This window comes from Marmota marmota, unplaced genomic scaffold (assembly GCF_001458135.2).
Source record: "Marmota marmota marmota unplaced genomic scaffold, marMar, whole genome shotgun sequence".
In the NCBI taxonomy this organism is placed as follows: Eukaryota; Metazoa; Chordata; class Mammalia; order Rodentia; family Sciuridae; genus Marmota; species Marmota marmota.
Genome location: NW_026000241.1, coordinates 3943821 through 3958247, shown reverse-complemented (window position 1 = coordinate 3958247; position 14427 = coordinate 3943821). Strand labels below are relative to the sequence as shown.

At 41.0% G+C, this 14427-nt stretch overlaps 1 protein-coding gene and 1 pseudogene across 1 annotated transcript; both read right to left on the bottom strand.

The window, feature by feature from the left end:
* LOC107145016 (olfactory receptor 7A10-like) lies at positions 1 to 948 on the bottom strand. Its single transcript, XM_015488860.1, has one exon. It carries the CDS (start codon positions 946 to 948, stop codon positions 1 to 3), a length of 948 nt encoding a protein of 315 aa, XP_015344346.1.
* A 6421-nt stretch (positions 949 to 7369) lies between these two features.
* Positions 7370 to 8422, bottom strand: LOC125613804 (annotated as a pseudogene).
* Between the last annotated feature and the right edge of the window lie 6005 nt (positions 8423 to 14427).

Genomic DNA, 14427 nt, shown 5'->3' with positions numbered 1-14427 from the left:
TTAAGATGCAAGAGTTTTTAGAGTTTCTCTCTCAAAGAGTGTTTTCAGAGCGCTCTTGATGTCTTTATTCCTCAGACTGTAGATGAAGGGGTTCAGCATGGGGGTGACCACACTGTACATCACGGAGGCTGTTGCACTGGAGTGTGCATTCTGGGTCACGGCAGAACTGAGGTACACTCCCAGGAGTGTGCAATAAAATAAGGAGACCACAGACAGGTGAGATGCACAGGTGGAGAAGGCTTTGTACCTGCCCTGAGCTGATGAGATTGCACGGATGGAGGACACTATCTTAGCATAAGAGTAAAGGATACCAGCAAGAGATCCACCACCCAGCAGCCCAGCTACAAAATAGAGCATCATATTATTTAAGAAAGTGTCAGAACAGGCAAGGTGAACCAACTGATTAGGTTCACAGAAAAAGTGGGGGATTTCCATGTCTGTGCAGAAGGATAGTTTCAACACCATTAAGCTCTGCAGTAAAGAATTTAGGGCACTTGTGATCCAGGATGCCAGAACCAGCAACACACAGAACTGGGGCTTCATGATGATCATGTAGTGCAGGGGGTGACAGATGGCCACATACCGGTCATAGGCCATCACGGTCAAAAGGAAGTTGTCCAACCCTACAAGTAATGTGAAAAAATAAATTTGTATGATGCAGCCTTCATACCTTATGGCCTTTCTCTGTGTCTGGATGTTCACCAGCATCTTGGGGATGGTGGTGGAGGTGAAGCAGATGTCCACAAAGGACAGGTTGGAGAGGAAGAAGTACATGGGCGTGTGCAGGTGGGAGTCTGAGATGGTGGCCAGGATGATGAGCAGGTTTCCCAGCACAGTGACCAGGTACATGGACAGGAAAAGGCCAAAGATGAGGGGCTGCAGTTCTGGGTCCTCTGAAAATCCCAGAAGAAGGAATTCCAAAATCTGTGTGTCGTTTTGTGGTTCCATGTGCTGTAGGTGAACACTAGAAAGAGAAAAATACAACTATTTTTTGTATCAGATCTTTTTAGAAGATCCTCTGTGCCATCTCTGATTAGGAGTTCCTGTTCCTCTCTGCCTTGTCCTCAATATATTGCATATTCTACAGTTTTCGGGAGCAATTCTTTCATGCTTCTGAGGAATGTAAACTGCGTTAAAATGATGTTCCTGGCACTGTCTAGGCAGTGATACCTTCAATATAAAATCACTTACAATCCAATCCTGAAGAAGAAATATTAATAGGTTAATTAGTTCAAATAACAGAGCTAGAATGAGATTTTTATAATGTTTACACCATAATGAAAGGGTACATGTTTAGAGAAAGAGACATTTAAACATTATAGAATGTATCCATACATTGAAACAGCTCATGGCATCTCATAAACATGTATGAGTTAAAAACAAAAGAAGCAGTGATCGTTCAACATATACAGTGCAACTTCCCTGGATCAAACATGACAGGTGATATGGAGAGTAGGCAGAAGTGCTACTTTTTATAGGGGCGCAGGAAATACAGGTAAAGAAGTTGGCACTTGAAGAGACTTCAAGGAGGAGGGGACCCATGTGTTTGTCTGCAGAAACCTGTGCTTGCCTGCAGGAGCCCACCTGGAGGAGTGAACAGAGCCGCAGCCCTGAGGATGGGGCTCGCTGCATACACCCCAGTTCCAAAGGGAGCCATAGAGGCAGCCAGGATAGCAAGAGGGAGGTGTAGAGATTGTGTCTGAATGTTGAGGAAGGAGCTGGCCTCCTGGCTGCTTCTACAGAGGTATTAAGTTTCTCCATAAGCAGAGGGTCTTTGGACCACACGTTGTCTCTTTTGCTTTGTTTTAAGCAGCTTTGTTGAGGTGCAGTTGATATATGAAGAACTGCATGTATGCAGTGTGCTTGGTTGGATGTATTTAGATATATGCAAACCCTAGTGATCCCATCACCACATCCCATGTTTTAGACACATCTACTGATTCCCAGAGTGTCCTTGTGTCCCTTCTGGGTTTTATTTCATTTTTCCTGGGCTAAGAGCATTTAACATAAGACCTACCCTAACAGTAATTTCATACATGCACAATATCATACAGTTAGCGTTTGGCAGTAAGTCACAGAGCAAGCATCTAGAAACCCACCATCATATATAAGTCTAACTTTATAACCATTAAAATAACTCATGTGTCCGTCCTCCACTACCCCATCACCACCATCGTATTCTGGCATTCATGAGTTTGACTATTTTAGTTATTTAAGTGCAATTTTGCATTATTTTGATTTTCTTTTAAAGTTTATTCAAAGCCAACTGTTCTTTTTTTGGTGCTGGGGATTGAACCCAGGACCTTGTGCATATGAGGTAAGCACTCTACCAACTGAGCCATACCCTCAGCCCCCCGTTATTTTGATTTCAAAAGCATCTGGTGAATCCAATTGAATCCCTCCTGAGTTCTCTCTGTGGGTTAGGATCAGTTGTCTGAACTGTGAGAATCACAGTTTGGCCAGAGAAGGGCTCTGTAAGAAAAGATCCTTCCAGGTCAATATTCCTGATAAACACAGATGCCAAAATGCTCCTCAAATTAATAGTAATACCAAATTCAATAGCATGTTAGAAGCATGATTTTCTCTCCCTGCTTCCTTCCTTTACTAAACTTTGTGAGATGTATTTATAGTTTTTTAATGTGTCTTGTGTTGAATTCATGTATGTACATAGGAAAGATTGGGAGAGGGAGGAGGGAAGTGCTCGGAACTGAATTAGAGCAAATTAAATTCCTTGTTTTTGTGCTTATGTCAAAATGCATCCCACTGTTGTATGTAACAGAAATGAATCAATAAGAAATAAAAAAATAAATAGAAATATTATTCCTACTTTTGAACATAAGAGTACAAGTGCAGCTGCTCTGAGGACTGCTTACTCGGTAGCAATCTATAGAATCCTGCATCTGTCATGACAACCTGTCCTCTTCCACATAGGATTTATCCCCAAGGGTGTTATAGCATAGGTGCATTTATTTCATTGTTGTCTGCAGGGTTTAGCAGTAAAAATGTAAAATCCAAATGAGAAGAGATCTTACCTGCTTTGTTCACATTTTTGTGTTTTCATGAAGGTGGGCATTTATATAGAAAAAATGTAAGAAATTAAGAGATTGTACAATAAAGAGAAGGATCGAGCTAGTAAAATGCACTCAAAACAACCACATGAAATAAAATTCAGCAATAACCTAAAATAAATTCTCATCAAAACTATCTAAAATAGCCATCATTTAACCACATCAATCTGGATCTCTAAATCAAGATTTAATTGACAAAGAGGTAGAAATAAGATAATAAAAAATAGATCTGTTTAGGAGCAAGGAAGAAACAATATCTAAGGTTATAATTTCATCTTACATATAAATGATGTGAAATGTGCTTGTGACATGGAACACAGTGGCAACAGGAAAGAAATTAATAACAGTGATTAAAATATTACCATTGCTCCCTTCATGAGTTCCTACCCACTGGGTGAGCTGGACTAATTACATGCATGATCTTCCTTATTTCTCACAGGAACCTCAAGAAAACAAATTTTATGCTTTTTTTGTAAAAAGGGGATTCCCCCAAAATACTGATATTTGTATGTATAAAGGCATGTTTATTTTTAAAATATGTAGACAATCCCTAGTTAAATGCAAAATAATATGTTCCACAAGACGTTAGGAGATGGTGGTTATTTATAAAAAACAAGCAGTCACAAAAGGCAAAACTGTCATATTAAGGAAAAGCTGATATGAAATCAGAAGGCAACAGGTATACAAGGTACTTTACAGATATCTGGATGCAGAAGAACTCTCTGAACTTAAAGGTGATAGGATGATCAAGATGACTGGCAGATTTGGTCGCACAAGATTCATGAAGTCTCACATACCCTCCTTCTAAAACATGTCTTGTACCTGTACAAGAGAACCAGATGGCAAGCAGAAAATTCAGTGGGAAAAAACTTCCAGTACTTCCTTTGAAATTTAAAAGATAAAAAACAGACTCCATGAAAACATAGAGCTTACATAAACAATTTGGAATCACGAAGAGAAGGAAAAAAACTAACAAATTTCAAAATATATTCAGCATCAACAGTAGAGAAAGAATTTCACTTTGTAGCCCTTAGTTGTCTCTTTACCTACCAAACAAAATTTATTTGTTTTTCATGTGAACACCCTGCATGAGAGAAGGTATTCTGAAGTGTCTCATGAACTTTTACTACAAAGAGGTTTTTTATACAGAGTATTAGTCTGGTCTTGGTAATGAAGAGAAAAACAGACTTAAATAGACTTCATGTTAAAACTACAGAGGAAAAGACCCTAGCTTCATGAACACCCCGCCATGCCTAGTACACAATTTTATTACTCCTTAATGGTGAACCTCCTTGGATATTTCCCAATAATACCATGCACCACTTCCTCATTCAGACCCATCCAACTGCAGTTCCATTTCTGTCAGAAATGATCTACACACTGCCAAGTCTCAGAAATACACCCTTTAAAACACTTTCAATAAATTGCAGATGAGTTAGTCAGAGATGAAAGCACACAGTGACTTTCAGCTTTGGACTGTGCTGGCTCGGTTCTCAGGTGGCCTCAGCCTCCTTCTCTTCTTGCTGAACCTTTTTATAATACCTGCTCGGCTCTCAGACTCACCTGGATGTTGTCTCTGAAAAGCAGCCTCCCGGTAAAAGTCTGGATTCCTCCCTGACTGGTTGATGATGGAGAGTGAAATCCTGTGCCCATATAAGATGATATGAAGGAGTGAAGCATTGGAACCTAGCCTGACTCAGGATTCAAAAGAAATGACCATGTCTTGTTCCATCCAAGGTTGTATCCTCTGATTGACATCAGAGTGTCTATTATACCTCCCTGTGTCTGCTCATTAGGTACATTTCCTCTAGTTACTTCAGTCCCTGATCACTTGATGTCCCTATGGGACACTGGTCAGAGCAGAAAGGAACTTTTTCCTGCTCTTTTTATAGTCCCAAGACATCTGGTTAGAAATCGGGTGGATCCAGTCTCTGATGCTCCTTCTCCATGAAGTGTCCTGCCCTCTAGAAGTCTAACCTCCCTAGAACTTTTGATGTATTAAGTCTGAGGTACCTGACTTTTAGTCTTTGGGAACCCAAAGCACTGGCTTGTACAGGGAACACATCTATTATTATCTTCAGAAAATGGCTATTCCCCCTTCATCAAAGGAGAGGACTGCATTCATTTTTTAATAATACCATGGCAAGTTACCCTTTTGCTTCATGAGGCTTTTTACAGAACATGTAAGGATGGTCATGCTTGGAACACAAGTTAAGAAACAACTGGGCTGGGGTTGTGGCTCAGCAGTAGAGCACTCACCTAGCGTGTGCAAGGTGCTAGGTTCAATCCTCAGTGCCACATAAGAATAAATAAATAAAATAAAGGTATTGTGTCCAACTACAACTAAGAAAAAAATTTAAAAAAACAAGAAATGTCATTAATGAAACACTTGATAATTATAAAAGGTATATTTAGATGTAGTTACGGTGATTCCATTATTCAGCACCGAGGCTGTGGTCCAGCATAAGAGTGGAATGCAGGCATTCTGAAGCCTTCTCCATCATGAAGGCCTCCACCCACCTCAGTTCTGTTCTTAGGTGGTCAGATGTGGACTCAGTAGCTCAGCTTCTGCCTAGACAAGTTGACACTTGCCCTTGTATACATCCTTTATGACAGGAAATCAAACTTATAGACCTTGGCTCCTTATATACTTGGTAGATTCCTCCTTCTTCAGTTTCTGTGTGAACTAAGTTGTAGGTTAAATCTCACAGGAAATGACCTGCTCAGAGCAGATGCTCCACAGATAGCTGCCATGGTGACCACAACCTTGCTCCTCATTGGCTCAGGTCACTGTGACATCACAAGGGTTTCCTGGCACAGAAAGTGAGTCCAGTATTGAGCTGTTCTTGGGAGACAGGGAGGGTGGTGGAGTGGACGTCCTTCCAGGATCCAGGCAGGAAGCTCAGAGCCTGAGTCCACCTCCCTATGCTGTGTTGGACTAATGGATGCTATTTCTGATCCACTCATGGTGGCTTTAAGTAGCCACAGTCAGGATTTTGGACTCTTAATCTGTTTTAGTATGGTCAGCTCTTGAGAATATCTATGAAGATGATGTTTCTTAGTTCATCAAGTTATTCATTACATTTTCATCTGATGGTGCGGATGACTGGGAGCTGTGGGTTGCTCTTTCCTGCTCAGCTTTATGTCACATATCGCTAGCCTGGGAAAAGCCAGAATGCGAAGTAGGATTTCTACTGAATGTCTATTACCTTCACATCATCTTAAAGTTCAAAACTGGTAAGTTAGGGACAGTTGGGATGGCTTACTTTTGAGCTCTAATACTTTTCATGATCCAAATTGTGATCTACAGAAAGGAAAGGGAATTTTTGAAAAGAGACAAATTGAACTTCATTAAGACTGTATAAGATTGCTGGCATGGTGGCTCGAGCCAGTGATCCTGCTGGCATGGGAGGCTGAGGCAGGGTGATCTCAAGTTCAAAGCCAGCCCCTGCAACTTAGTGAGGCCCTAGCAACTTAGCTGTTGGAAGCTGTGTGTGAATTATGGGTCTGTTTGAGCCATCATCAGTCAGGGAGGCCTTTTCTGGGAGGTCCTGGGTGAAATTCCTCAGTTTGAAAAAGGCTAGATCATGATGCACCCTGCCTTAGCTCACAGCCTCAGGTTCAAATACAGCCACAGAGAGATGGGCATAACCTGCCAAGCACCAAGCTACCTGCTTTCCCCACTCTTATCCTGTTTTCCTAAAGAAGCTTTTCACTGAGTCCCTTTGGTATATATTGCTATAAATAAAGCATTCATGGTCTTTTCTCTTTGTTTGGATCAAACCCAACAGGTCTGTCCAACCCTGTAAATGCTCCCACTTTTGAATATGTAATTCTTGTCTTTGTTTTTTTGGTATTACTTTTCTAGCTTTTATTTCCAGCTGGCCCACACTTGTGACAGATATCTACTCCTTCCCCACACAGGACATGGGCAGAATCTTGTTACAAAACAAAACAAAAATATAAAGGGATGTGGATGTGGCTCAGGGGTTAAGCACCCCTTGGTTTAATTCCTGGTAGACCCAATGAATACAGTGTAAAAGGAAGACATTGGTTAGAACCACACATATACATCCAACAAAGAATTTAATTTTTCCTACAAATTGAAAAGAAATAAATACATAATGGCAATGGATTAAAGACACCCTTTGTAAGAGAATATTTATAAATTGTCATTAAGCACAATAAGCAAAGCATCTATATTTTAGTTGAGTCAGGGTGATTCGGTGTCCAAACTATGAAGCACCTGTTCCGTCATCCTTGGTGATAATTGTCCAGGCACAGGGTCAGTATCACTGTCATCATGAGGTCAGCAGTCCGCACAGATGTGTTCCCAGGGCCCTTTTCATGTCCCTGTTCCTCAGGCTGTAGATGAAGGGGTTCGCCATGGGGGTGACCAGGGTGTACAGGGTGGAGGCCAACACCCCTGTCCAAGAGCACGTGTCCCTGTGGAGCTGAGGTAGACCCCCAGGCAGGTTCCATAGAACAGGGAGACAACTGAGAGGTGAGAACCGCAGGTGGAAAAGGCCTTGTACTTCCCTCCTGCTGTGGAGATTCACAGGACAGAAGCCACAATTTTAGAATAAGGGGAAAAAATCCCAGCAAGAGGTGAAAAAATAAACCATAATGCCTGTCACTATGTACAATATGACGCTACTGATGAAGGTATGAGCAGGCGAGCTTGAGGACCTCAGGAAATTCACAGAAATAGTGTGGGATTTCCACATCTGTGCAGGGGGAGAGCCTCAGTCCCCTCACGCTCTCAGGAAGGGCTCCCAGCACACTGATGAGCCAGCTCAGGAGAAGAACTGAGCACAGAGCTTGGGGCTCATGAGTACCGTGTAGTGCAGGGTTCACATAGCAGATGGCCACGAAGCAGTCATAAGCCATCACGGTAAGAAGTCCATTGTCCAGCAGTCCAAAAACCGTGAAGAAGCACATCTGGGTGATGCAGCCTGCGTAGGTAATGCCTTTCTCTGTGTCTGGATGTTCACCAGCATCTTGGGGATGGTGGTGGAGGTGAAGCAGATGTCTACAAAGGACAGGTTGGAGAGGAGGAACTACATGGGTATGTGCAGGTGGGGGTCTGAGATGGTGGCCAGGATGATGAGCAGGTTGCCAAAGATGGTCACCAAGTACAAGGACAGGAACAGCCCAGAGAGAACAGACTGAATCCCTGGCTTCTCAGAAAGTCCCTGGAGGAGAAATCCTGGAGTCCCCATGTGGTTTTCTGGTTCCATGTAAAGCAAAGGTCCCCGGGGAGAGGCAGCAGTCTGGGAAGTGAGGAGTCTGCAGCCATCTCCAGAACCTGGCTGCCTGCAGCTTGGACTCGGTGCTCGGAGGAGAGGAGGCATTAGCTTGGTGATCCCTTCTCTGGTGATGGCCAAATTGGGGCTTCTTAATGCAAACAAATTCCCCTTTGTAGCCCCACTGTCTAGAAAACCCAGACACAAAATCTAATTTGGTATCCAAAGATGAATGTTAACAGAAGGAAAAAAGAAAAAGAAAAAANTATATATATATATATACAGTTGAAGCAGAAATCAATGAAATAGAGACTAGCAAAACAATAAAAAAGATCAACAAAATTAACTTTTCTCTGAACAAAATCACTTTCAACTAAAAAATCTAAAAGACCAAATTATGCAAAATCAAATGAAAGTGGAAAAATGACAGCTGTCACCACAGCAACACGAAGAATCAAAAAACTACCATAAAAATATGCCAATATATGGGAACACTGAGAGAAAAATAATCTCTGGAAACAGAAAACATCATGACTGAATCAGGAACAAATGGAAAATCTGAACATCCTGATAGGAGTGGAGAGAATGAATCAGCAGTAAGAAGTATTCCACCAAGAAACTCGGGACCTGATGGCATCGCAGCTGAGTTCTACCTAACATGTGAAGATCTAACAGCAAGCTTCTTAAACTTCCCTCCAAAATAAAACAGATGGGAACTCTTCCAAGCTCCTTCTGTAAGGAGAACATTACCCTAATACCAATTCCAGGCAAGGACACAGAAAATTATAGGGAAGGGTCCCTGATGAAGATCAATGCAAAAACCCTCAACAAAATACCGACAAACCAAACCCAACAGCACATTAAAATGATGACACCCTTATGGAGTAGCATATATCTGAAGAACAAAAGGACACAGGTCAATCTTGGTGCATCACAGCAACAGAATGAAGGACAAAAAACTATCTGATCATCTCAATAGGTATAGAAAGAGCTACTTGATAAACTTCAACATCACTTCACAGGAAAGCTCTCAACAAATTAGGTGTAGAAGGAATGGTCCTCAGCACAATAAAGGCTACCAGTGACACACCCACAGCTTATATCATACTGCAAAGCTTTCAGCTTTTCCTCTAGGACCTACAACAAGTGCAGCATGCCCACCATCAGTAGTACTCATCATAGTACTGGAAGTTCCAGCTGGAGCAAGTAGATAAGAGAAAGAAAGAGGCCACCTAAATTTGGGAAAGAGGAAATCAAATTAATCATTTGCAAAAGACATGATTTTTAAATATATTTCCCATTGACACATAATCATAAATAATTATGGGGCACAGGCATTATTTGAAATGTGCATACCCTACGCAATGATCAAATGAGGGTTATTAGCATGTTCATCTCCTTAAACATTTATTGTTTCTTTCTTTGTGTGTGGAGCCCAAATGTCTATTGGGCACTGTGGCAAAGAGTAGGCAGTCCCTGTCGTCAGAGTGTTTCCATTCTGTTCCATGTTGAGAGTCTAACTCCTACTGGGCACAACTGTGTAGGTCCCATTAACCATCCTGAGCATGATTTGTATGAATGTAGAATGAGGTTCATGGTGGAACAGAACACAAAGAATGAACTTCGTGTAAAAACTAACAAAGAGAGTTCATTTAAGTTGCTAACCTCAGGACTACATCCATAAAAATAGCCAACTACGTCTTTGAATGATCAAAATATTTATAGAAACAGGACTCAATGACCGCTCTCCACATGGGTTACAAATATGGTATTTTTTAAATATTGAAAAGTGTTACATATGCAAGGATCATAGAAAATAATCCATTTTCTCAAAATATCAGGGGCTGTGTCCCCAACACAAGCTAAGGTTTTGTGGATCCAGAGGACCTGGCCAAGACAGATTCATCCATCCAAGATGTTGGAGAAGACTTTCAGTCAGGGTTGGGTCAGGTGTTAGGAGTTCAGCTCTCTGGAGGTCAGAAGATTACACGGAGAAGAAGAAACAAAGAGTGATTCCCCTGGAATTTAATTTGGTGTCTTGGGAGCAGAAATCAGCAAGAAAAAAAAAAAGTGCTTCCAATGCAAAGCGAAGTCCCAGAGGAACATGATGCCTAATGAGCAGACACGCAGAGCTGGAGGTAGCTCCCTGCCCTTCTCCGTTGCTGCCTCAGACTTGAATTGCATGAGACACAGCTTTTTTTACTTAGGAGCCTGGCATCTGGCTCAGGGACTGATGTGTGACCCCTTCCTGCTGGCTAGTTGGACAACATTGCTTCAGTCGCCATCATCGCACATCCAGGGAAGAATTTGGTTCCATGAGACCCTTCATTCAGAACCTGCCCAGGTGAGTCAGAGAGCAGGCTGGAAGCCAAGAACATGGCCCTAAGGTCACTTGGAGCCAATACAGCCTCACCCAGAGCCGTAGGTTGCTGTGGTTGTTTGCTCAATTATTTGATTATGCAGTGATGCATGTATTTACCATATGCTAAAAACAGGAGTGAACAGTGAGCTCAGCAATGCCAGGCAGGTCCTTGATGACCATGGGGTGAGGGAAAAAGCATCCCCACAGAAGAGGGAGTGGAGGTTCAGAGTGGTTTCAGTGAAAGCAGAGTGTGTGTCCCAGGACCTTTGCAAACAATTGTATGGAAATGAGAAATGTGCACTATCTGTAGAGGGACCCAAAGGAAAGGAGGGCATTTTTTAAATTTCTGAGATGGAGCAGCGGTTTTATCTGCTCATTTTAATTTTTTTTTATGAGGTTGTTTTAGTTCTACATAGCATTAGCATTAATTTGGATGTAATTATACAAGCATGAAATAAAAGTAGCTCCAATTCAGTCCCCAGGAATTCCCTTTTCCCTCCTTCCTTCCTCCCCCTGTTCCCTTTCCTCTGCTATTTATTTTTAATTAGAGTTTTGTGGATCTCCATGATGGTGAAAATCCCTGGTACATTCACATACATACACAGGAAAGTGAGGTCAGATTCAACCACCGTTCCTCCATTTCCCCCTCCCTCCTCCCTCCCTCTCAATCCCTTCTTCTGCTCCCTGATTGCTCTTCTATTTTCACACAAGGACCCCCTTTTTCCTTATTTTTGTCTTGCTTCCACTCTCGATTTTCTTGTTATTATCACGTGCCCATGTTTGAAATTTATCAGTATTACCATGAGTGGAATTTTCCAGTTTATTTTTCTTTATTAACTTTGGGAATGATTATTTTGACCACCAAAATTTTTAGATTCTATTTAGTAAAATATGTGTATCTTATTACTTCTGAGTTTCTTGCCTTATTTTAGATGATTTTGCCCACTCATAAGTTTTATATGTCATTTCCCCAATGTTCCTCTAGAATGTATTGTTTATTTTCATACTGAGTCTTTAAGTTCTTCAGATTTGTTGTGAGACATGAGCAAGGGGGCCTCCTTCAATATTTCTGGACAGGTAGCCATTTATGTCAGTCTTTTAAGAACCTTTCAATGTTCCTTTTACTAAACAGAAATACAACCCTGTCTTACTTTCTTTTTTTTTATAATTTTTATTGTTGGTTGTTCAAAACATTACATAGTTCTTGATATATCATATTTCACCTTTTGATTCAAGTGGGTTATGAACTCTCATTTTTACCCCATATACAGATTGCAGAATCACATCAGTTACACATCCACTGATTTACATATTGCCATACTAGTGTCTGTTGTATTCTGCTGCCTTTCCTATCCTCTACTATCCCCCTCCCCTCCCCTCCACTCCCTTCTTCTCTCTCTACCCCATCTACTGTAATTCATTTCTCCCCCTTGTTTTTTTTCCCTTTCCCCTCACTTCCTCTTGTATGTAATTTTGTATAACCCTGAGGGTCTCCTTCCATTTCCATGCAATTTCCCTTCTCTCTCCCTTTCCCTCCCACCTCTCATCCCTGTTTAATTTTAATCTTCTTCTCATGCTATTCTTCCCAACTCTGTTCTTAATTACTCTCCTTATATCAAAGAAGACATTTGGCATTTGTTTTTTAGGGATTGTCTAGCTTCACTTAGCATAATCTGCTCTAATGCCATCCATTTCCCTGCAAATTCTATGGTTTTGTCATTTTTTAATGCAGAGTAATACTCCTTTGTGTATAAATGCCACAATTTTTTTATCCATTCGTCTATTGAAGGGCATCTAGGTTGGTTCCACAGTCTTGCTATTGTGAATTGTGCTGCTATGAACATCGATGTAGCAGTGTCCCTGTAGTATGCTCCTTTTAAGTCTTTAGGGAATAGACCAAGAGGGGGAATAGCTGGGTCAAATGGTGGTTCCATTCCCAGCTTTCCAAGAAATCTCCATACTGCTTTCCAAATTGGCCGCACCAATTTGCAGTCCCACCAGCAATGTACAAGTGTACCCTTTTCCCCACATCCTCGCCAGCACTTGTTGTTGTTTGACTTCATAATGACTGCCAATCTTACTGGAGTGAGATGGTATCTTTCAATGACTATTATACCGAGGCTGAATTCCCGATCCATCTATCAAATAGTAACTAACCAGCCGCACAATCTGAGGAAAGTCTTTGATTATATTCTTTTATGTCTAAGTCTCTGCTGATTTAATTACAAATCCATTTGATCACATCAAACTATTTTTATTATATAACTTCTTTCACATACTGCTTGTTGCTCCATTCCATTTTATTTAACAGTTGTTTTAAAACCCTTCAGTTTAAACTAGTTTTATTCCCCTACCATTCTTCTGGTTAGACAACCTTCCTTTACTTTAATTTGACTCTAGATAATGTGTGCACATGCCATTGTGAAAACAGGAAGGCGAACCACACAGGTGAACTCAGCTCTTTGGATCTTGCCTCATGAGGCCAAAGACAGTTGTACCTTGTGTTAAGTGTGTGCTGTGATGGCCTCGGGGATAAGCCACATGCAGAATTTTATTCATTGTGAAAGGATGGTCCTGTCATGGTGTGTGCAGGAGTTTATAGAATATGCTGTTAGGAGTCCTTTTCCTGTTGACTGAGAACTACAACCAGTGAACTAGAAGGTGCCCACTGGGTTTGTCACCAGAGTTCCAAACAGAAAGCCCAGAAATAACACAGAAAGACACCATGTGAGTCCTTGGAGAGGGGGCCACCTTAACCACTACCATCCACACAGTCACCAGTTGGTATTTGTCTTTTAGCATCTGGCTTATTTCATACAATGGCAAATACCAACTGGTTTTCACTGTGGAATCCAAAGAACGTTGATCTCACAGAAGTGGAGAGAACAGTGGTTAGCAGAGAGTGGGGAGAGGAAGGGGAACAGAAATGGAGAAGAGTTGACAAATGAGCATTAATTCCCAGTTAGGCAGCTGCGTCAACTTTGGTAATCATATTCACAGTAGCGTGTCTGTGGTTAACAAATAAGAATCATACATTTCAAAATCACCAGGAGCAAAAGTTTTGAATATCCTCAGCACAATGCAATGATTAATATTTGGGGTAATGGATATGTTAATTAACCTGATTTGATCATTGCACAATGTATACATGTCCTGAAATCCACATTATACCCTTAAATATGTACCATTATATGTGTCAATTAAAAGGAAATGAAACATAAATCCCAATTGTCTAATTGTCAGTTTTATATGGCACAGGAAAACATCTCTTTATATTTTATATAAAATATACAAATTTTGTTTTCCTGTTTTGAATTTTTCTTTTTCCTTTCCTCTGTATTTGCTTTTCCCCCACGTAGATCAATCTTCAACTATATTGGCACCAAAAATATTATTATTACATTGTTTTTGAGAATTTTGTGTTTTCTAATTGATTTAAAAAATAAATGACAGCAGAATGTATTACAATTCTTATTACACGTATACAGCACACTTTTTCATATATCTGGTTGTATATAAAGTATGTTGACACCAATTTGTGTCTTCATACATGTACTTTGGATAATGATGCCCATCACATCCACCATCCTTGCTAACCCCCTGCCCGCTCTCTTTCCCTCCCACCCCTCTGCCCTATCTAGAATTCATCTATTCCTCTCATGCTCCCCCTCCCTACCCCAGATCCTTAGCAGATATGACTTGGGATGCAGCCATAGATGAGGAATATTCTTTTTTTCTTACTTTCTCTCCA